The following is a 22,947-nucleotide window of genomic DNA, read 5'->3' on the forward strand; positions in this document are numbered from 1 at the left end:
TCACGTGACAGGAGTCACGTGGCAGGTCATGCGACCTACTGACGTCATCACAATCTGCCCACCGTGGCAGGTGGCAACTGCCCCATCGGGCATTTCATCAACACTTTACAGACAATCCGTTCGGTGATGTGTGTGGTGTTTGTGAACGTAGCCATGCAAAGGAAGCTTTCGCTTCTCACCAGGATTAACCAAAGTTTAAAACACAGTCATTTTTTTCTTTCACTGTCCTGTTGATGGAGCTAAGGTCATCTCGTTATACATATTTGTTTGCATCTGTTTTTCTGAAAAATTATCCATAAATTAGCCTCCTATGGTCGCATTAAGTTGGTTAAATTAGACCTATGTGAGCTGCACGTTGAAACCATGGTCTACAATGTGCGGATCTTGTATAATGAATTAGGATGCATTAGGATAATACCCTGGTGATCCCCGTCAATTTTTCTCTTTCATACCCAATGAAAAAGACCCCTTACTGCTCCAGGCTATGGACCTCCTGCATGTTTGTAAACAAACGAGGTGGCGCTGCAGTCGCTAGCGAGCTCGTGGTAGGCAAAAGGTCGGGGAGTGGCGTCGCGGATAGGTGTTGTGCGCGGGTTTTCAAGGCTTGTAGGCGCGTTTCCAGTTTCTGCGAATCACAGCAATGGTCGATGCTTCCAACTTAGTAATTTGTCGAAGTACACGAGCTCGCGTTGTCCACGTGCGGCCTATAAAGAGAAATAGTTTGCCACTGTGTATTGTATATATGGTTAGTAGTAAACATGTAGAAAGCGTTCCTGCCGTTTATTTATGCGCTAGGCATTGAATAAAACAAGTTTTGACACTCTGCACTAGCCGGAATGATTTTACTTCGGGACAGTAGTGAGGGGAAGTGCTGGCGTTGTTTCGCCGGAGCAGACATGCGCTCATCGTCTGCTGACATACGTACGTGTCGCGCTGCGCGAAAAGTGGGGACAGAGTCGTGTCCCCGATCTCCTGTCTCGCTTAGCGCTGTTTTTAGCCGCATGACCACGCACCAGCCAGGCCGACTTGTCCTCTTGTTAAACTGGTCGATTTGGTGAAAATTTTTGATTTCTAGAATTATTTCCTTTCCTAGCCCTGAAGTCTAGTTTCGTGACGAAAAATTATAGCAAAATATTGAGTACAAATTTATAAATTACTCTTTTTAGAAGTGTGGTCGTCAAAAATTGTGAGGTAATTTCTTTGATTTCAGTGCCGCATTTCTTTGACCAAAGTGAAAGCGAGGATGCCATAAACGAGGGAATAAACTTTAAGGTTCGTTTTCTGACCTCTCACATTTTCTGCGACTGGATCACTCACCTTCGTAATTCGCATGAAAATCAAATGATTCCATTTGTCGCAAACTATTCCTGAGACGTTGAGGAGCGTAATAAATCTCCCGATTTTTTTCCCTACACGTGCAGTATTGTGTTAGTTATTTTTTGTAAGAAACGTTTTCATGTAACTATGCATGCATAAGTACTGATCATATAGAAAAACAACTAATCGCGTCATCATACAGAACAGGGCTTTATGCACATGCTGGCATAAAAAAAAACTGCGCACTATCTACTCAATTATTTGAGACCTAGCTTGGGGGGACTTGACGACGGTGTTAATTATAATTACCCAGAACTGCGCCAAGTATAGCTATAAATAAAAGGAATGACTGAAACTAGCGTAGGAATTTCATATTTGCACCAAGTTTAGTTACATATCGCATGCATGAATAACGAAAACACTTTTCATGCCGCGTCCCCTCTCAATCTCGCCACGTGTCTGTTAGTAGCACGCCTGCGGCTGCTTCTTTCCAAACAAGCTTCGCGATCATGTATTACCTCACAAAACATGACACATGCATGATGCAATGAAAAAGCATATGGCGTTTAGCACACTTAAGGTACGCTATTCTAAGCACACCAACGCGACCGCGCAAGATTGACACAACTTACCAGACTTCTTTCTACTCGAATGAAATAATTACGTCGTCATATCAAGAAACAGTTTCAAGTAACTATTAAATGTCACAAAACGCGCCATTTAAACATGGTGTGCTATTAACAAAAAAACGCATTCCTTGGGGGCGAGTGAACCTGTCGGCGCCCCGTGCACTCCGGCTCAAGGCGATAAGTACGTGTGCAGCTACATATGTCTTTTTTTTCCTTGAGCAATTATCAGCCTACTATTCTGAAGTTCAGGTGAATGAACGCAGTAACTTGCATGCATTAAGTGCATTGAGTGGCAGTGCCTATCGACTCCCAGACTTCGCGCTTTACTACCGTGGCCCAATGCCTGTTAGCCAGTTTCCGAATGCGGCATTTATGCGCGAGAAACCTATCGAGGCTAATTTAATATTTTTTTATGCTACTACGCGGATCCAGCAGTGACGCAGCTGGTCAATATATGCTGTTTCTGCAGTGCACAGGCTTGAAGCAGCCGCCGGTAGCTGCGGCAGCTGCGGTAGGCACGGGCAAGCGGAACCTGTTTTGCCTACCATGCGAAAGTCGCTGCTAACATCAGCGCCACCGCATCTTCGTGACGTCGCGGGGTGAAGGAGGTCCATACAGACATCGAGAAACTTTCCATTTATCCTGATTCTGTACATTCACTTTAGCCCAGTTTGAAAAAAGCTTCGCTAGCAACACTAAGAAGCCGTGATGGTTTGCAAACAATGTCGTTTTTTCTACAGGCTTGCTTGGGCAGGCAGTAAAACGGAATTTTCCGCCAAACTTGACGTCCTGCCAGGATCAGCAAATTTCCGTGTGGGTTGGAGTACTTCTTAATTAACTTTAGAACCGATTCTAATATAATATGAGCATGTACATACTGCGAAGGACAGACGTAAAGATAACGAAATAAATGGACAGCGAAGCTCTTGGACGGCGTTTAGAGAAACGATCTTTAAACAAGCACCAAAGCGTGGGCTGCCATTATTTCCTCTGATTGGCCACATTACAGTGAAAACCTTTGCGACGTTTGATTAGCGGGAGAGGGTAGAGAACAAAGATCGAGTTGAAGCTAGGACAAAGCTAAAAGCAAAAAAGTCAGCAAGAGCTTACAAAAGTTCATTCAAGCACAGAAGAAAAACAAAAGGAACTAGTGATAGGTCAGGCGAGGAAGGCCACCCATCAACCAAAACTATATCTTTTCGTTTTCAGTTTTTTTTTCTGCAAAATTCAAAGTTTATGAGAACTCTCAAGGAAACGCTAAGTAATGGCGTGGGCAGGGGCGGCTGGACGCTGAGGGATTACTGACTGCTATAGGTTATCAGAGGAAGAAAACTGGGGACGAGTTAGATTCGTCCGTGACAATGGCTGAAATCCTTAGGCCAACCAGGAAGCCGCGTGTTTTGTACCTCTGATATATGGGAATACGACTGAAATGATAGCGTCCTTTACCTCCCACACTCTGAACTGCAACGTCACATCAGAGTCGATGCGAGTTCCTGGCTACCGGACAATTAATTATTGCCCCCTCGGGAACCCCTTGGTGCACAAAAACGCTTTCGCCAAAACTGCGCACAGACGAGGAAGTTGCAGCTGGGGCTGTCTAATTAGGGCTCGAATGCGCGGACTACAGGAGCCAATTTCGCGTGTCAGCTGCTTTGTGAAGCAGGCGCACTTTATTAACGGTCGGGAGTTCTAATTTCTAAGACGCTCTTTTGGGACCGGGCGCAAATAAAAATGAAAAAAAAAACCTGTTCTTACAGTCCGTGGGAAGCTCTCGATAAGGCGGTCTTAGCTCAGTGTCGATGTAAATACGGATACACTTTCAATTTCTGCTCAATGGGTAAATACCATGCACAACTTCAATGCTATTTACTGCATGTTTACGGGAGGTATTCAGAGGCTTGCACTAGAGAGCAGTTGCGGATAACAGTTAATGAAGAATACCTAAATAGTCTGCGATTCGCTGATGAAATTGGCTTGCTAACGCACTCAGGGGATGAAATACATAGAATGATCAATGTGTTAGTCAGGCAGAGGAGAAGGGTGGGTCTAAAAAATATTATACAGAAAACCAAAGTAATGTTCAACAGTCCTCGGGGAACAAATGCGGGCTAATGATATAGCCAAAATCAAGGAGAATAAATGGGCTTTGTCAGGGCATGTAATGCGAAGGCAAGATAACCGCTGGTCCTTAAGGGTAACGGAGTGAATTAAAAAAAAAGGCAGGCGTAGCAGGCGGCGGCAGACGGTTAGGTGGGCGGATGAGATTAAGAAGTTTGCAGGCATAGGGTGGGCGCAGCTGGCTAAGGAGAGGGTTAATTGGAGAGACATGGGAGCGGCCTTTGTCCTGCAGTGGGCGTAGTCAGGCTGATGATGAGTTGAAATCAAGAGGAAGAAATGGGCTTGGACAGGGCATGTAATGTGAAGACAAGGTAATCGAAGGTCCTTATAAGGGTAACTGAGTGGATTCCAAGAGAAGGCAAGCGTAGCAGGGGGCGGCAGAAAGTTAGTATGAGATTAAGAAGTTTGCGGGGATACGGTGGCCGTAGCTGGCGCAGGGCGTGGTTAATTGTAGAGATATGGGAGAGGCCTTTGCCCTGCAATGGGTGTAGTCAGGCTCATGATGATGATAATAATGATTATGACGAAAGCACCTGATTAGGTTTATGGTTTTGTGGGGTTTACCGTCACAAATCGACTCAAGCTGTAAGGGACGCCGCACGGGAAAGACCCCGGGCAATTTCGACCACCTTAGAGTTCTTTAACGTGCGCTGACATCGTACAGCACACGGGCTTCTAGAATTTCGCCTCCATCGAAATGCGACCGCCGCGGGGTTGATCTTACCCGCGACGTCGGTGTACTGTGAAATGTCAGCGCACGTTAAAGATAAGTGGTCGAAATTATTCAGAGCACTCCACTACGGCGTCCCTCATAGCTAGAGTCACTTTTGGTGGTTAAAGCAGCAAAACTTAATAAAAGGAGACATAATCCTATTAAATGACCCGTTCAAACCTATACACAGTTTTCAACAGGGTGGACACTGCTTATAAACGTGAAATAACCGGAGAAGTGCTATTTCTAAACCATGTAAAACAAGGCACTGACAATACAAAATGTGAGCTTAGTTGAATTGAAATATTTAAATGCGTCAGTAAAGTAGGTGAATTATAGAATAGAAACCGCTTAATTTTACGATTAAGATTATTCCATAATTATTGTTTTTGAGGCAAGTGTAAGAAGTATTGTCGGCCGGACGTAATCAGAAAACTCGTGCTTGAGGCAGTGATAATGCTAAAATTCACTATTACTCGCCTGGCTTGAAACTATTTGCCATATATGTAATTTACAACAGTTAAGCGAAGTACTATCGACGACAATTGCCCTAAAATAGTGCGCACAGATGAACAGAACAGAACGGCGAGCACAATAATATTAATAATAATAATAATAATAATAATAATAATAATAATAATAATAATAATAATAATAATAATTGGTTTTGGGGGAAAGGAAATGGCGCAGCATCTGTCTCATATGTCGTTGGACACCTGAACCGCGCCGTAAGGGAAGGGATAAAGGAGGGAGTGAAAGAAGAAAGGAGAGCCACCGCGGCGGGTTAACATACTCTCACAGCAAAACCAGTTTTTTGTGCCACATAGCGAGCTCTTCGCAATCGAGACTATTAATATTGAAAGATTGCTGCACTTTAATGCACGCCAGTATTTAAACTGGCTGTGGTTGCATCCATCATAATCATCATAACCACCAACGTGCAGGCCAGAACTTGTGGCCTGTACGACAGGCTGTGACTTTATCGAATGCTTGATGACTTGAATTTCCTGCTGCTCTCTTTCCTCCTTAATTTTTTTATCCGCTCACGCCTTTCCCCCCGTGCAGAGTAGCAAATCGGTTATTCTTCCGGTTAACCTCTCTGCCTTTCCTCCTCTTCCTCGTCCTCCTCCTTCTCCTCGTCATCGTCCTCCTGCCCGAATGATCTCTATTATCCCTTTTCCTATATGCCGAAGGTTATTGCAATTAATCGCTGGTTGCATTCAAACAACAGTCGAACGGCAGCACGTTTGAGAACCACGTTTCTCCAAACTAAGCATAGATATAACGGTTGCTAGGCGCTCGCGATCATTCATAAGTGACACGGAGAACTTCAAAGCGCTCTCTTCCCGCCCATCTTGCTCCCTGGAAACCGCGCAGGCGACAAACCGGCTTTAACCAGTACGTTCGAGCATACAGCGTCTTCGTGCCTACCTTGCTGCTTAAGTGGGTCAAACCCGGGAGAGCTCTACAGCCGGATTTAGAAAGGGCTCTAAAGGCAGGGAGAACGCGTGGGACTGCCTGGATGACACACACGACAAAAAGAGGGCGAGAGGGAAAAGGAGAAAAGAGTATGTCTCCCTCCTCTCAAAGAGAGCCGTGCATGCGGCCACGTTGTCAACGTCGTTGTAGTTATAGTGGCTGTCGCTGTCGGTTCCATTTCGAGGGCCTTCAAGCGTGTGACGTATTTGGGACGACGATGGTCTGCGTGCCACCCACGCCCTCTAGCGCCGTCCTCTCGCGTTCTGTGTAGGAGTTAGCGAAAACATTCGCACTGAAGTTGTCCGTATACGCCGTCTAAGTTAAATGAACTTGCATGGTCGAATTGGAGCTGCTGGGTTCTTTAAAACAAGGGCCTATTTTTGTTGTTTAATGCGGTGCATTTATGGGATCAAAATTAGCATCTTTCTCCTGGGCACATTTTTAGTGGGAACACTGTTGTTTTGGCAGAATGAAAACGTGTATTTTAGGTGACAACACACTACGTAGGTGGTAAAGACGCCGTTTTCTGTACGGGAGGAAGCTGACCAGGCAACCATAAAAAACGCACTTTATTTCAGGCAGCAAGCTTCGCGCCAAAAAGATATACAGCACGCAGTTATTGTCATGAACTGCTGCCGATGGAGTGATTCTTGACTGCAATATTGTGGTCAAGTATCTTCTCGCTAACTCACGATTAAGCAAGCTGATAGCGCATGCCTCAGGGGCACTGTTCTGGACCAGAGCGCCAACGAAATGATCCTGGAAGATAACTCCTGCTGGATGCTTCCCCATAAACATATCGCTCTGTAGAACAAATTATTTTATGCTCTTTTTCCACAAGTGCACTGCTTACTCTGCACATGTGGCCGTTCTTTATAGCCTCTTGGACGACGAGCAACAAGTCACGTGATTTTTAGGCGAGCCATAATACCCTCCCATGTTGCGACAACTGTATAGAAAGACGAAGTCATCACCCCTGACATCCAGACAAATCTCTCTTAGGTCGACGCTTCAAGGCACGAGCAATGTCTATCTCCGGCCTCGTTCTAAGACCCTTCCCTTACAAAAATTTCTTTAGATGGTCTATAGACTCCATAAATTTCTGTCATAAAGTCTATCTAATCTTTATAGGCAAACCCTAGGAAACCGTCTGCAGGCAACACAAATGCTATAAGACTATAAATTTATGGCCGTACACTTTTAGTAGACTTTTTTCTATAGACAGTTTATATACTCTAAATAGACAAAAAGAAATATCGATAGGAAGGCAATAGAGTCTATAAGAAGTCTAAAGACGCACGATAGACCATTTTTGTAAGGAATTGTTTTGTGCGCTTCGTATCCCCTAGCCGTACGAGTAGTTCATCGCAGCGGCGGGCCCCGCCAGAAATCATTGTAACGTAGAACAGGCAGCTCAATCAAGTGTGTAACGGACATTCTGTGCCATCAAGAACCATGCAACGTTTCGCAGGTTTGGCCCACCGTCGTGTCTTATGGTACCGAATTGACGGAAGTGCTCGATTAAAAATAAATGGTTCACTATTTGCGAGTGTTTTGCACGCGCTGTCGTCGCACGTCGCAATTGGCTACCAAAGCGGCCAAAGGTAGTTCTCTTAAACGCGAACACTCTATGGGTTCATTCTTTTCTTGCGCGTACGAGCCGCGGTCGCTCAGTGGTTATGGCGGTTTGCTACTTAGAAAGTTTCGGGGGCGAATTGCAGCTTCGGTGGCCATACCATTCCATGCCATGCCATGTCATCTCATGCCATACCGTACCGTATATCATACCGTAGCGTACCATACCATATCATACCACAACATACCGCACAGTACCGTATATGGTACTTTGCCATGTCATACTACAGCGTTGTTTCGTTACGTGTAGCGCTAGCCCCATACAGTCCACCCCACTGCACACAATTTGGTGGCATAGGATATAAATGAGTCCTGTCGCACTCCGGCCGAGTAGGCAAGTGTCGCCATGAGCGAAGATTGAAGGCATAAGGCGGCGCCTTGGCTGCAAAGATCGAAACAAAGATTATTTTATGGCTCGGCGTGCAGGAAGCCTCCTGTATTGCCGACGCGGAAGCGACACTACGAGCCTGTCTCGAGTGAGCCGTCCAAGATCAAAGGCCGAAGCGCCTGGCTCTGTCAGCTCGATCTTTTTTTAGGTTCTTGAGAGGCATTACCGTTGGGCCGAAAATTTTAACCCGTTGTCTTTTCAGACCTTCCCAGCTAAAGCGTGTGGAGGAAAGTAAAAGACTAAGTTATGCCTTCAGAAAAAGTAAAAGATTTGCGTAAGAGGTCAGGAGGAAAAGAGATCCTTATAAGAAGCCGGCGTGAAGGAATGTAAGGATAGTTGGTTGCATTTTTTTTTTCGGAGTGTTGGAAAGAGAAGCAGAAGGACAAAACTGCCAGGCAGTTGTGTCGCTGCACAAAAAGGAACTCAAAGATGCTCAGGGAGCACGAGGCCAAACAAGCATTGCTGAAAAATCTTCAATTCAAGACCTTCTGGAAGTAATCCGAACCGACTGCTGCACACACAAAAAATATGAAAGCTATCGGGCAGAAGCAAGAATAACGAGATTTGAGAGACATGCTTTCTCGAACTATATCAGTTTTATTGGGCATATCCTTACTGCTCGACGTAGTCGGTTTTTGAACTACTGCGGCTTACGCTGCCGTACACCTTCTTGCACTACTTTTATTCGTATTTATTTGCATGCTATAGATGCTGCAATTCCCATTGCATGACTAGAGTTCAGCACAAGCGTTCATGAAATCGGACGCAAACAAATGTGGTTCATGCCTGCCTGCGCCTAGAATATCCTGTGATAAACAATCTCTATTTTGCACACTACCTTCGCTGCTAAACCTATTAAACCGCAAATATTTTGATCCTACCAGTAACCAAAACTACCTCCTCAAACGCTTTTGCCAACTTGTTTTTTCGCCGGACTAGTATAAGGCTCCCATTTTTGTTCCCGTTCTTATTGACCGCTGCTGTTTATACTGTTAAGTATTGTACCGTCATTTTTGTTTGTTTCGTGTTTTGCCACTTCCAGTATACAATGGTCCTTTCTCTTTTCTGCTTCTCTTTTACTGTAACTATACCGTGTATGACTGCCCGTCATCTTCGTGTTGACCAACTTGTAAGGGATCGGAACCTCGTCAAGCCCTATGAGCTTTTAGTCCCGTACTCCTGCTGTTCAGAAGGAAATAAGGATTGATTGATTTATTTGCGCCTGGCGGTCTAAGCAAAGACACTCGCGCGCGTGGGTATTTCGTATTTGCCGACCAGTTTAGAGTGCGAGCCGCCGCGGTGGCAGAGTGGTTACGGCGCTCGGCTGCTGGCCCAATAGACGCGGGTTCGATCCCGGCCGCGGCGGTCGAATTTCGATGGAGGCGAAATTCTAGAGGCCAGTGTACTGTGCGATGTCAGTGCACGTTAAAGAACCCCAGGTGGTCGAAATTTCCGGAGCCCTTCACTACGGCGTCTCTCATAGCCTGAATCGCTTTGGGACGTTAAACCCCCCATAAACCATTAACCAAAGTGTAGAGTGAGACTAAATAGTTTGCAACACCGCAACTTTAGTTCGAGTCATTCGTAATTTGCTGCGACTCCTTTGAAAAGGAGCAGTTTACCCTCGTATCAGAACTTTTTTTTTTTGATTAGCAAGAAATGTTTAGCGAATCCTCAATGCTCTCCCAAGATACCCTGAAGGCAAGCGGTGTATAGACACCGTCAATATAAAGAGCTACAATAAGTTCGCGCCCTAAACCAAATTCATTTCAGCTGCTCTGCCCAAAATAGAAAATGTATCATGAAACTCAATGCAAAACATTATTATCACGAAGAGTCATAAAATGTGTCTTAAACATACCCAAAAAAACTCCGGACAAGACCACTCTTGCACGGGAAGTTACTTATGAACGCAATTGTTTTGCATATTATATATTGCACCCTAACAATCAATATACCCAAAAATCATCTCTTCTCGGGATGCTTGTAGTTTTCTGCCATTTACTGTTGTCGAAAACGCGCCTCATTGGTTTTCTATGGCACTCTTAACTACTCGGTACGGGCACAGGAGCTACCTTAAAAGCAATATTTTGCTATTGTTTGGAAGATTGGACAATTCCCGCGGATATCTTCATAACAGTGTTTAGCAATAATCCACTGTTGCCTCTATTTTGATGCGATGTGCGAGACAGCTGAACGGGAATGTTTGATAGCTTCTACAGAGGAAAAGAATCTCGAAAAACACAGAAAAGATACTTCTCGCTCATTTCTAGGGAACCGTCTTTAGTCACATGCTAGCGAGGCATTCATATTACATTGCTTGTCCCTGTAAATGAAGCTCTTCACATCTCTCCTAAAGGACTTATTGCTCTTAAAAATATGCCTATTCGCTACTCATAGCCTATGCGGCTCTGTTCGAAAGTACGGTTGACACGCAAGAAATGCAAGAGTTGCTGGTCTTATCCTGCCTAGCACTCTGGCACCATCTCTCATTAATTTCGAAGTGAACCACGCAATAAGTCGCTGTACGTCTAGTGTCTCTTGTCCCCTTCCGCCCTTAAATAAGTAGGGAGGGGACACGGAACCGAAAAGGAGATATATATATATATATATATATATATATATATATATATATATATATATATATATATATATATATATATAGCTTCCTCCTTGTACAGGGGTCGAGCCCTTCACGCTTGTCACCAAAATGCTGAGAGGAGCGACACCTTGAGGGCCTTTCCAAGGCAGCCCTGAGGTGGTGGGAAAGAATCTCCCCTTTTTTATATTTTTATTATCTTAATCTTATTATTATTTTGTTATTAAAAAAATTTCGGCCCCTTGGGAACACCTGCATTCAGCTTAGGAGACGCTTTCTTAGATTGTCACCGATTCTCTCTGGTCCTCCAGCCGAAACGTCGTGAATTAAATCCTGTTGTTTCTTCAATTTTTGGTGATTTTATTATATATATATATATATATATATATATATATATATATATATATATATATATATATATATATATATATATACCGAGCTAGGTCTGCTAAATACTTCAGACATTGGGACTGATAGTAATTGTAATGCAATTTTCCTCTAAACATATGGTTCCTGCCTCTTCCTTAAAGCATGCTTCGTACAGAGCTTTGGTAATTACACCGAAGTTTACCAGGTAATTTCATTATGCATTACTAAGCTAGCAGTGGTAGAAAGGAATTTTTCACTTTACTTATTGCAATGCCATTTTAGATTACAGCCATTGTACTAACTCTGCCTTCTGTTGTTGTTTCTTCTTAGGAGTCATATTTTACTCCTCTAAAAGGCTGCAAATTTGCAAACAGCTTCTACAAGAAGGCTGTTGCCAAGAGTGGCAGTCGTCTTTCCGCGCCCCCAATCTCCGAACGTTAAGCCGGAATAAAACATGTTGCGCACATACATACGAAAACAGAGCCCCGCGCGTAGTGTCAACAAGTCAACAACAACAGGCGCCTCAGTCACGGCCACTCACGCGGGCGCCAGGTATTACCAGAGCGACGCGAATCACGTAGCAAGCCGGGAAGATGTGCAGGAAGTCATGCGTTGCGTGAACCCCCCTTGGGCTTCCTGGCTTCTTTTTCCCCGGGAAAGGGAAGAGCTCAGAAGCTGCGTGATGAAACACAAAGCACAAGGGAAGAGAGATGGAGAGACTCGTGAGTCTAGAAAGGAAGGATGGCGTAATTAAAGCGTTCGGTCACATAGCGTGTCATGCCACGGGCTCACGAGAAGCGGCTGGCCACGTAATCGACGCGTAATTCACTGTAATTTCTCCTTTTTTTTCACGAATGTGGCATTTGCGGCTTTTGAGTGAATGGCAGACTGTTTAAAGTATCTGCCTACTTTCAAGTTACTCTCAGTATGGTGACAGGTACGGGTGCGAGGCGCCGGCTTGCACAAGTGCGGTGCTCTAAAAAAAAAAATACATGATTTTTACACTCCAATGGTGCGCACGGGAGGCGCCGTAATGGAGATGTGCAGTTTATGTTCGATCTCGTAAGGCTCTTTAACCTGAGCTGGGATCGTACAGCACGCAGGCACCTTATGTATTTCGCCTCCATCGATATGAGGCCGTCGCGACTGGGATCCACCCGGCGACGTCGGGCTCAACAGCCGGTCGTGTAACCTCAGGGCTACTGCGGCGTGGGCGGAAGCCATGCGTAATTTTTGTAGCGATAGCTACATTGCGGTAGCATTCCGAGCCTTCAGCGTGGTTGATCACGTGGTGCGGAGCAGCTGCCGTCGGCGCGGCGCCGTGGCTGATCGCGTGGTTCGTCACCTGGTTGGTCACGTGACCGGTCACGCGGTGCGGAGCAGCTACTGCTGCCGGCGACGAGCCGGCGAAACCGAGCTGCAACAGCTGCGCGCATGCGCCGTGTCAAGTTGACGAAGGAACGCCCAGCGAAAGAGAGCCACGAAAGACTGACTTTGCAATTCAACTGAGCAAGTTCCGCCCGGCCAACTGTAGGTACCGCGTCACTCCAGGTTTAAACAGAGCTAAACCACCGCCAATTTTATTTTCTTCGTGTTTGCAGAGCACAGCGCAAGAGTGGACGGAACACATGAACAAAGTGGACGACAGGACGGAGCGCTGAACTAACAACTTTGATTTTGAAAACAGGCGAACCCGTATTTTAAACGTCTGATGCGCCTGAAATGCACGTCTTAAATACGGGTTCACCTCTTTTCGAAACAAAAGCTGTTAGTTCAGCGCTCCGTCCTGTCCTCCACTTTTTTCATGTGTTCCATCCATTCTTGCACTGTGTCCGGAAAACACCAAAATAAAGGGAAGGGCGCCAATAAGAACGTCGACCACTGCTACATCATACGCCAATATGACGCCACATGAACATACCGGCCTTGACATTCTAAGGAAACGTACTTATAAGATTTCAGACAGCATAAATATTGGGGCTTTTTTTCAATGTTTCAATGTCTTTTAAATCTTTTGAATGTTTTCTATGTTGTTCATAACGCTTGGCTCTAACAATTTATCTTTTAGCAGCTATTAATTCAGCGGATGCTGCTTTCAAGTCGGACATTTCAGCTAATCACAGCACACAGACAACGTCAGTTACCCATCACGCCGACCAGCAGTCATTATACCATCCACGGGGGTGACTCTCAACCTTCGTCCCGCAGTCCTTGCATTCAAGGTCTTTCTATAACTCACTCAAACCACCCTCATGAATTAAACAGGTATATGAATTGTTTCATTCTATCCACTACATAATTTTAATTGAGAACGCCGAACTAGAGAGAGAACGGCACAATTATGAGCGGGTTTACTACCAATCCTCAAGTTTATTTATTATCAACTGAAAAATAAGTTAGCCTGTTCTAATTAAGATGTAAAATGAATTTCAGTCAGCGTAATCCACTGAGTATTATACCACAACCTGTATAGAGAGCTCTTCATGAGAAGCTGTAAACCGATTATCGTCACGGGAAAAGAAAAGCGTCTCGCTCACGGTTATATTGCGTTCTATATAAGGCTACGCACGCAGAGTGCCCAGAATTGGCGCTTAGCACCCAATATATATCGCTTTTTCTTTCTTCCTTTTCCCCGTTCCCTTTTTTGGCCATCGTCAGTGCAACTTCACCGGTGAGGGCGCCGTACATACTGCCCTACGAGCGCATTCGAGTGTCCTGCAACGGGGCGACACACACCGCTTAATAGGCCACTCCCGCAGGTCCACTCAGGCTGTTACGTTACACGAGGAAAGCGCGCTTGCCTTTCGCGCCGAACGTGATGCAGATCAGGGAAGATCAGAAAGAGCGATTGAACTGAAAGAGCAAAAGACAGATAAAAGGAAGGCACCAAGAAAGAGCAGAGTGCCTCGTGAAGTAGCAGTGGCTGTTTAGGGAAGTAAGCGGTTCTCTGTATCGCGGTTACGAGACACATCCAAGAGATGCGCTGATGTAAGATAAAGCGTTTGGAGCTTTCGCAACCTCCGAAGCAGGTCGAACAGCAGTGGTTACGAAATAGAAGCTGCATCGGGAATCCAGGCGAAGCCGCAGACATTTCTTCGTCTCTTTCCTCTTTTCTTCGTCCTAAATTCAAGAGGCTTGCGTGCGGAAGACGAGGAAGCGCTTTTCAAATGCGACTGGAGTTGTTTCGGTGGTTATGCACCAGCCACAGTAATTAAGCCACCCTTCAGGTTATCTCTCGCAGTGTTCTCGGAGTGTTGCCCAAGTCGTTAGAACTGACATCAGCTATTCAAGGTTGGGATAACCCGGCAATTCCATCTCACTTTGATCTTTTTCACTACCTCTTCGTTGGCTCAGGGGAAGCCACTCGACCGTTGTCACTGCGTTTAGCCACTCAAAAAGTCAGTTAATAAGGGTGAATAAAATGGACAAAGAATGAAACATGTTATCGCTATCCACCGCTACGCTGCTTGCAAGCAAGAGCTATTCACGATCATCCGCAGCACTAGCCGTTATGTACTTACATTTAAACATCGTGATCGGCTGCTGAACAGACGTTGGTAAGTCGCGAACATCGTAATCCGCTAACGACTGCGTGGGTTGTATTGCGAGTTTTGTGACTTTTACAACTTTTTTTCCCTTAGTATTTCGTCGCGCATAAATAATTAAGGGCACTCTTGATGCCTTCGTTTCGTAACACAATCTGCTGGGCACTTCATTAAGCATAAGAGCAGCCCGCACACAGCCGAATCTTCTCTAACCTTCATGGTTCAAATCTGATTGGAAGATTGGAGGATTAGTACTAACGCAATCTTCTGAATACGAACTTTTTTGTTTTGTCTGCATATTTGTTTCTTAGCTATGACTCTGGGCTAATACGGCCTTGATTTGAGCCTTTATGCAATGGTTTCAGGTCCCCCCCCCCCCCCCCCCTCTCGCGACTACATCAGACCAGGAGATTTCCCAAAATAATCACTCCGCATAGCTCTCAGCCGCCGCCAAATACGTTTCATGCTCCTGTCGTCCACTCTAACACTCTGTTTGAACATTCCTTGTCAGTTTAGCCGCCGCGGTGGCTGAGTGGTTATGGCGCTCGGCTGCTGGCCCGAAAGACACCGGTTCGATCCCAGCCGCGGCGGTCGAATTTCGATGGAGGCGAAATTCTAGAGGTCCGTGTACTGTGCGATGTCAGTGCACGTTAAAGAACCCCAGGTGGTCGAAATCTCCGGAGCCCTTCACTACGGCGTCCCTCATAGCCTGGGTCGCTTTGGGACGTTAAACCCCCATAAACCCAACTATTCCTTGTCAGTTTATTTTCTGTGTCCTTTTTACACTTTGAAATATTACACCCTCAGCTCGTTTTTGCTCTATAATACACGAAGAGCCTTGAGGGATAAATTTGTCAAGAATGACGCGCCAAGGCCGGCGTGTCACTTTGTCACTTTCTGAAAGTTGTTGCCAACTCCGCTATTTCTATGGCAACGTATATTTGTAACTTACTTGAGAAGGTATTTTAGAACCTCTTAACTAGCGATGCTTCATTATCTATGAATTGAGAGAAGATTCTTGCGTGTCCTGCTTCAGTTGAGCTTTAGTAAATAACTGCGACGCAAGTCGTCAAACATACGTTCTTATTATAAAAATAAAATCTTTACCAGACAGGCGCTAAAATTATGCCGTGATTTCTGCACCGTTGATTACTGACGGGTTAAAGCCATCTTTGCTGACAAGATGAAATGCGTATACTACGTGATAAACTCGGGTCCTTTAAATAGGATCGAACGACTCAAATGTGCATATTTAGCATCCCAAAGTTATGCTGACAAGCAGCCACTGCAATGGATGCCCGCTCGTGTTCATCCTTATCAGTAACTCTCGAAAACTCATTAGGCATGTTGGGCATAAACACGCAAAAAAATGTTTAAGCTGCAGTTAAGAGCCAAAAAATGGCACTGAAGTTACTGAAAAGCATTTAAAGATAACAAAAGCTCAGTGCTATCGCAGTTCTTTAGGTTTTGTTCCGTTGGTACTCGTTCACGGTCATTATATGTTTCGTCATAACTCTATTTTACAGCATTCTCAAGAAGACAGTTTTAATATAATAAGCAGCTTCAAAACCGCCGCGTGTTCTCCTAGGAAAACGGCTATTGATAAATAGGAGGACCCTGTTGTGGAATGGCACAATGACACTCATTATAGCTTCATATATGTCAGCGCTGCTCGCTTAATGACTGCTTAATCACTCTCGGAAAGTCACTCATGTCCAACAATCTTGGACAAAAAATTTGCATATTGGCAAACTGTAAAGTACTTATTTGAAATAATTGAAAATAATGGCTCATTCTTCCGATATGCAGCCAAATCATTCTTTTAAAGTTTTTCCATCGGTCACATAGAACAGTTAAGACAGCCGTAGAAAACCAATGTGGAACGCTTTTGACGACAGAAAAAACGTTAATACAAAGAAAAATTGAAGCCTGCCGACGGAAGATCTGCGGATATATTGATTGTTACAGTGAAATCTTACAATATATGAACAAATTGCGCTCATAAACTCTCGTTCAAACAGTATTTTTCTCGAGAATTGTTGGATATGTTAAAAGAAATGACGTTTAGTGCACGGCAAAAGAAAGAGCGCCGTTCACTATTGCTCACTAAATTTCCGCCTCTGTTCCCACTACGCTGCAAATCCGCGTGGTCGAAGCAAGCTAGCAACACTGTGGTCGACGCGGGTGCTAAGAAACAGCAATTGAGAGGACGAAGCTTTTTGCCCAGTAAAGCCGGTCAAGTGCGAAGGAAGGTAAATATTATAGTTGTTACAGCAGGTGTCGTTTATGATTCCCGCCATTTCCATAGCACAGGAAGCCAGACTGTGCGGGACAATTTGCACTCTGTGCGAAAAAAAAAGAACTCAACGCCTAGAAATCTGTACTGGCATGGTGAAAACAATTTTCTCAGGTAATCAGACGAAAACCCTTGCATGCCTTTATATAGATCCATTTTGCGTTGCGCGGGAATCTTTGCGGCAATGAAAAAGAAAAGAATGGCCTTACATGGCGCACGAAGTCTTCGGCGGGACAGTAGTCCAGCTGGGAAGGATCGCCGATTCTCTGGGCGAAGAGATCCATGGCTGGCAGATTTCTGTGGTTGCCTTAGGAGGAACAGGGGACCGATGAAAGGAGACCTTTGCGGCTGATGCTGCTATCCAGATGCGTTCGACTAGTTGCACCCTAGGCTCAGTTTAGCGAACCAGAGAGGGGAGGAAGAAAGGAATGCAGTCCTGGCGACAGGAAGGCGTGGAGTGCTTGCAATGAGGCTCTTTGAAGTGAGGAATGCCCGTTAGACTAGAGGGCAGGTAGCGAAGGCAAAGTTGACTCTAGGAGCATAAAATAAGCTCTCCGTATGCTGAGTTTCATGTCCCAGTTGACTTCTGCTGAAGAGTGTGAGGCTTCCCAAGCAAACACGTGGTTCTGAGCTGGTTCTGGCTGGTCTTTGGCACTTCACAGCACTGGAAAGCTTGCGTAGCCTGAGAATCACTGAATGATGAACTCCCAAAAGCCCCCGCGCTTCCAGTGCGTCAGACGTCTAGCAGATGACAACTGTTAGAGACCGGGTTACTGGTGAAAACTTTGCACAGCCGTAAGCACTTCAGGCTTTACAAGGGCAGCCCTTCAGGATAATAAGGACTGACAGCTCCTTCAAGTCTTAGCCTCCAGAATGTTCACTTCTTGCTGAACATTTCAGCTAGGGTGCTTTCAAAAAGCAAGCACGATGAAAAACTTCACAAGGGCACTAATTCCGGCAGTCGTACGGCCAGGTGAATCTGATGCTTCAGTTCCGGTCTCCTCGTTTGACGCCTTCTAGGCGGCCGGCAGCGATGCTTCGACTGTGCCGAATTCCAGATGTAGAGCAGAGGCGATGACGTTTGGCGAGCAGTCGGGTCTTGGATAACCACTTCCTTTTGGTTGCTGAAAAAGTCACCCAGCGTTCTCCTTGAGGCACACCTCACAGGGCTTCTTCCGAGTACATCGATCTGGGCACTCCTCGGCAAGTGTTTCCAACGGTCCCGTCGCCGAACGCGGCAACGGCCAAACCGAACGGGCAGCAGCGGCGCTCGCACCGGGCCCTAGGCGTGGCACGATCTGACAGGCGGATGCCCGGCGCGGGCCACGAGGAACGCAGCGAGAGACCACGAGGAAAAAACTTGAGCGCCCAGCGAAAGTACGCCATGGAGCTCGCAGGAGGGGAGAGGGGGGAAGGTTGAGAGAGGAAGGAGACAGGACGCGGTCCCGGAACGGCGGGAGGAAGTAGGAAGAGATTCTTTTTTCGGTGGGGGCCGCTTCCACCCGACGAAAAAGGGAGAGGAGGTGGTGACCTAACTCTGTCCGGTCGCCGTCGTGACTCGTACGCTCCCCCCCCCCCCCCCCCCCCCCCCGTTCTTAGCTCTCGCTTTCGAACGGCCGATCCCGCCGCAGGTTCTACCTCATGCTACCGGCGCGGCCGAGCGAGGAACTGATATTTATATACACACGCAGCCCTCTGCCACGCCGCTCTATCATGCACGCCACGACCAAGTTTGCCCGGGGCGTCCGTGTAACGGCGGCGCGTTCCCGTGTTATGCTCGCACACATAGTATGCGGCCGCTTCTCTATCGCCATGCGCGCCTTGGCTTCACCAAAGTGAAAGGGCTTGCCTGCTGGCGTTGCCCAAAGCGGAAGTTGAGCGGTTGGAAGAAGAACAGAAGGAAGTTTAGCGTATGGTTGGTGGGTAACGACGGGGCGAAATTACAGGTTACGGTCTTTTAAGGCAGGATGAAAAATAGCATCAGGCCTGACGTAACTTTCGTGGGAAGCTTGAAAGTGTCCATTTCCTTAGGCAACAAAAAGGTACAAGACGTCGGGAAAGCGTGCCTCGGAGATATTATAGAACAAGGAGAGTCGGATGCTCTTCTAGAGCCTACGCATGATGAAGAGAAATGTTCGTTTTGCACGTTACGGAAAAGAGCAACGCCGAGCATTTGGGCGTTTGAAGGCAGTATTTCACGCGCGAGGAATCATTTTGGAAAAGACGAGGTCTAGCTTCTTCGTCCAGCAAGAGAGTTTAAAACGTTTTAAAACGGTATTTCATTCAAATCATGATAATGACGGTTTATGAAGCGCTGCATTCTGTGCACCTGCACGCTACTTTCTTTTTTTTTTACGTTTCCGCCTTTTTGCTCCTAGCGTTAGATGAACAGCAGCCTCGATTAAAGAGCTGAAACAGCCTTTCTATGTGATGATTTTTTTCCGCTCTGCCTCTTTCTTTCAAATTTCGATGGATATTGTTCGGGATTCATTTTCTCAAGCTCAGCCGGAGAAAACATGACACGGAACGCCTATATGCTTTTTGACCTGTAATTGCTTGCAAGGTTTTAATCACCACGTCAAAGCACCTCAACTAGTCTGGAGCTTCAACAGCTAGCGTTATAGTATTGACGCAATACTATACCGTAGTACAATATCAGCTCCCACACGCTTCATCCATGGCGTCTTTGCTGTTAGATCAGATTCAACTACTGCTGCTCTTTTCTTAGGCCCTAAGAATGAATAACTGGCTCATTAATGTTATGCCCGTGTCTCTAACTACCTTAATTTCTTCTTTTTACACCATCTCTAGGAAATATTGATACGAATGTCACAAGCAGAAGATCTAGCAAAACGATGAAAGGTACTGTTAATATTTACAGGCCTCTCTGAGGTTCCCACAATTATTTCTCTAAACCTAAAAAGCATGATTACAAATCACGTGTTGGCTTCATTCAACATGCTATGTATGAAACACTAGAAGTGTGTGACCGAGAATTCCACACCCGTTATATTTAGGCGTCTTCGTTTTCGGGCTTTAATCTCTTCAGTTTTTGGGAGGGGGGGGGGGGGGAGCTTAAGATAGTGTGCTTTCTTTCTGGTCCACGTTAAGACACAAATCGGACTGCTCAGAAAAAAATAAATTATAATTCTGGTTTCTTTGCTTTAATTTCTCCAGCAGAGATATATTTCACCTTTATGCGCTCAGTGTTGTGCGGTAAATAAAATTCTCTTTCTTGCCTATAATTTTCTAAACAATGCAGACATTAACGATTATATCACAAAAATCTTAAGTAAAACGCGTTTTATTTTGTTATGGTTTACCTCAGGTGAAGCTCGCACCTCAATATCCTTCGTATGTACTGCGGTTTCTAGACCTATGTATTTTGTTGGTGTAGTCCCCCCCCCCCCCCCCTCCACCAAAAAAAAAAATTATTCAGCACCAAAGCGGCAATTTTTACATGCACAGCCGCCTTAGAGAATCTTCTCGCCTTTTTTTTTTTTTTCCTCTTTCAATCTCTCGTTCTTTCTGATAGCCCTGAGGCGGGCCGTCGTTCGCACAGTGGTGTTGGACAGGCACCCGGTCTCTACCTCTGTTCCGTCCTCTCGCTTATAAAATTCACTTTTCCAGCCCATCCTCAGATTAAGACAAGCGAGGGATAACAATCGTATAAAAAGCTTAAAATACATACCGACTGAAAACAGTGCTCTAGAAAAAGTACCTGACATCCACAGTTCCCTTGTGGTGATGCCCTAAAATTTGTGGTCTGACAAATTAATTTTCCTCGCTTATAAAATTCACTTTTCCAGCCCATCCTCAGATTAAGACAAGCGAGGGATAACAATCGTAGAAAAAGCTTAAAATACATACTGACTGAAAACAGTGCTCTAGAAAAAGTACCTGACATCCACAGTTCCCTTGTGGTGATGCCCTAAAATTTGTGGTCTGACAAATTAATTTTCCTGAAAACGCCGGGGCGCGTACTGTCGGTCAACATTGGAGGGGGCGCTTGGCAGGCTGGTCCTATTTGAACTATGTATTTCTTCAGCGAAAAACTCATTTCGTTGCCGCTCTTTCTTCCCTTTTTTTCACTTTGTTCCCCTCCCCCTATGTATAGCCTACTGAGCATCGCATGGTTAACCTCCCTGCCTTTCCGTTCTTCTGTTTCTCTCTCTCTTTTGGACTTCTTTCGCCGAAAAATGGGTTCAGCTTTGTTTTCGTATGTAAAATTTCTCGCCCGGGGTGGGGTGGCGGTCCCGCTCCCTTCGCGCCCACCATAAACTCGTCCCTGTGAAGAAGTATCATTGTCGGGTAGGAATCAGGTTTAACCCATTAAACTAGAAATCTGCTCGGAGAGCAAGAATATATTACGGCTCGAGAAATATGGGTGCGACAATCTCAATGAGCTTTGGCAGCGTCGACGCAAATTTCCTATTAAGTAGAAGAATTTAAACATGTTACATTCCAATTAAAAATGTTCCATGTTTTCCAGCAAAGCATCTATCTGTGCTTTTTCTAGTCCCCATATGGGGCTGTACAGCTTTTGCGCCGGTGACCTTGTCTCTATATACATACTTCGCGGCAGAATGACACCTGCTGTTCTGCCTCACCCACCGTGCAGCCCAAACTCCACCCAATTCAACTTCCGTGTAACGTCCTAGATAGAGGAACACCTGAGGGTTGCGTGCTTGGCGTCTGACGAAGAAGTCGTCAAAGCAGCATGATCGGCAGCCAACTTCATTCTCATATTACACCACGCAAAGATGACTGCACCAGCGGCGGGAGTGTTTCCTCGCTGGTGAAGACAATGTAGAAAGAGTAGATGAAACGCACAAAAACACATCACACATGAAAAGAAATGCACGAGACAGGCGCTGTTTTTGTGCGCTTCATCTACTCAAGCTATGAACCAACTTGTCCAAGAACGTGTTCTACTGAAATACAATGTAGAAAACTGACGCGCTTCTAGTGAGCAGGGCATTCTGAACTTTCATTCGAATGTCACATCTCTCACTTCGCTCGCTTATTGAAAAAGTTTAAGCTTCCTGAACACTTCTCGCAGGTCTTTTTCCGAAGTTTTTCCACGGCGAAGTCCTCCACGTGTGGCGCCTGCATATGTCAATATTACTACAACAGCTGTTGCAAGAGCGCCCAATGGCGTCAGCCTCGACAAAGTGACGTCAGGACTGCTTCGTGCCCTCCGCTTCGTCTCTACCTTCATCCTTTCCCTCTCAGCAGCACCGGTAGATGTTCTTTTCGGGCATTAAGGACCGCGTCCTTAAGCGATAGCAGACTGTCGAACGTGTAGGAATATAGCGAAAATATAGGAAGAAGGATGCGTAATAAGCAGCGAAGAAAGCAAATGCGAGCGCGTCCTGCGATCCCGTCCACATCACTCTGGAAGAATCGTGATCACGCGCGACAACCTTAATGATGTTCAGCACCATCCGCGATATGTATACGCTAACTTATATGAAAACCTGCCAGTAATCTTTATTAAGTAGATTGAAGATAATACAGACATTCTGATCTCAGCTGCCACGTCGAGCGAACTTGCTGTTATCGCCGCCGCCAAGTTGCTGCCTCTTCGTGGGCGCTAAGTGTTCACGCTAATGAAGAGCTCATGTCCAAACTGCGCCACTCCGCACATTACTCCTGCCCACTCTTTGTTCCGTGCCTGTCGTGACAGCCAAAGAGCTCTGGTAGTAAGGAAGCAATTACTCATTATCGTGCATTCAAGCGCAGCTGTACTACCACAAAGAAAGCTATATTGCCTTCACAGAAACCTCCTTGTATTTAAAAATCCCTCCTGCTTCAGGGTTCGAACCCGGGACTACTACCGCCCGTCCAGGGCAGT

General features: G+C 45.7%; 1 protein-coding gene across 2 annotated transcripts in view; it reads right to left on the minus strand.

Annotated features, from left to right (window-relative positions):
- Positions 1-18,736, minus strand: part of LOC144133510 (retinol dehydrogenase 11-like) — a 56,175-nt gene extending 37,439 nt beyond the window's left edge. Inside the window, exon 1 of one of the 2 annotated variants that reach the window (XM_077666657.1) lies at positions 17,300-18,736. In XM_077666657.1, the coding sequence (XP_077522783.1) occupies positions 17,300-17,374 (75 nt within the window). In that variant the 5' untranslated portion in view covers positions 17,375-18,736. The remainder of the gene's footprint in view (positions 1-17,299) is intronic. The other variant, XM_077666658.1, reaches the window with a different exon arrangement.
- Positions 18,737-22,947: the final 4,211 nt, after the last annotated feature.

The sequence above is a fragment of the Amblyomma americanum genome, chromosome 5 (assembly GCF_052857255.1).
Source record: "Amblyomma americanum isolate KBUSLIRL-KWMA chromosome 5, ASM5285725v1, whole genome shotgun sequence".
NCBI lineage: Eukaryota > Metazoa > Arthropoda > Arachnida > Ixodida > Ixodidae > Amblyomma > Amblyomma americanum.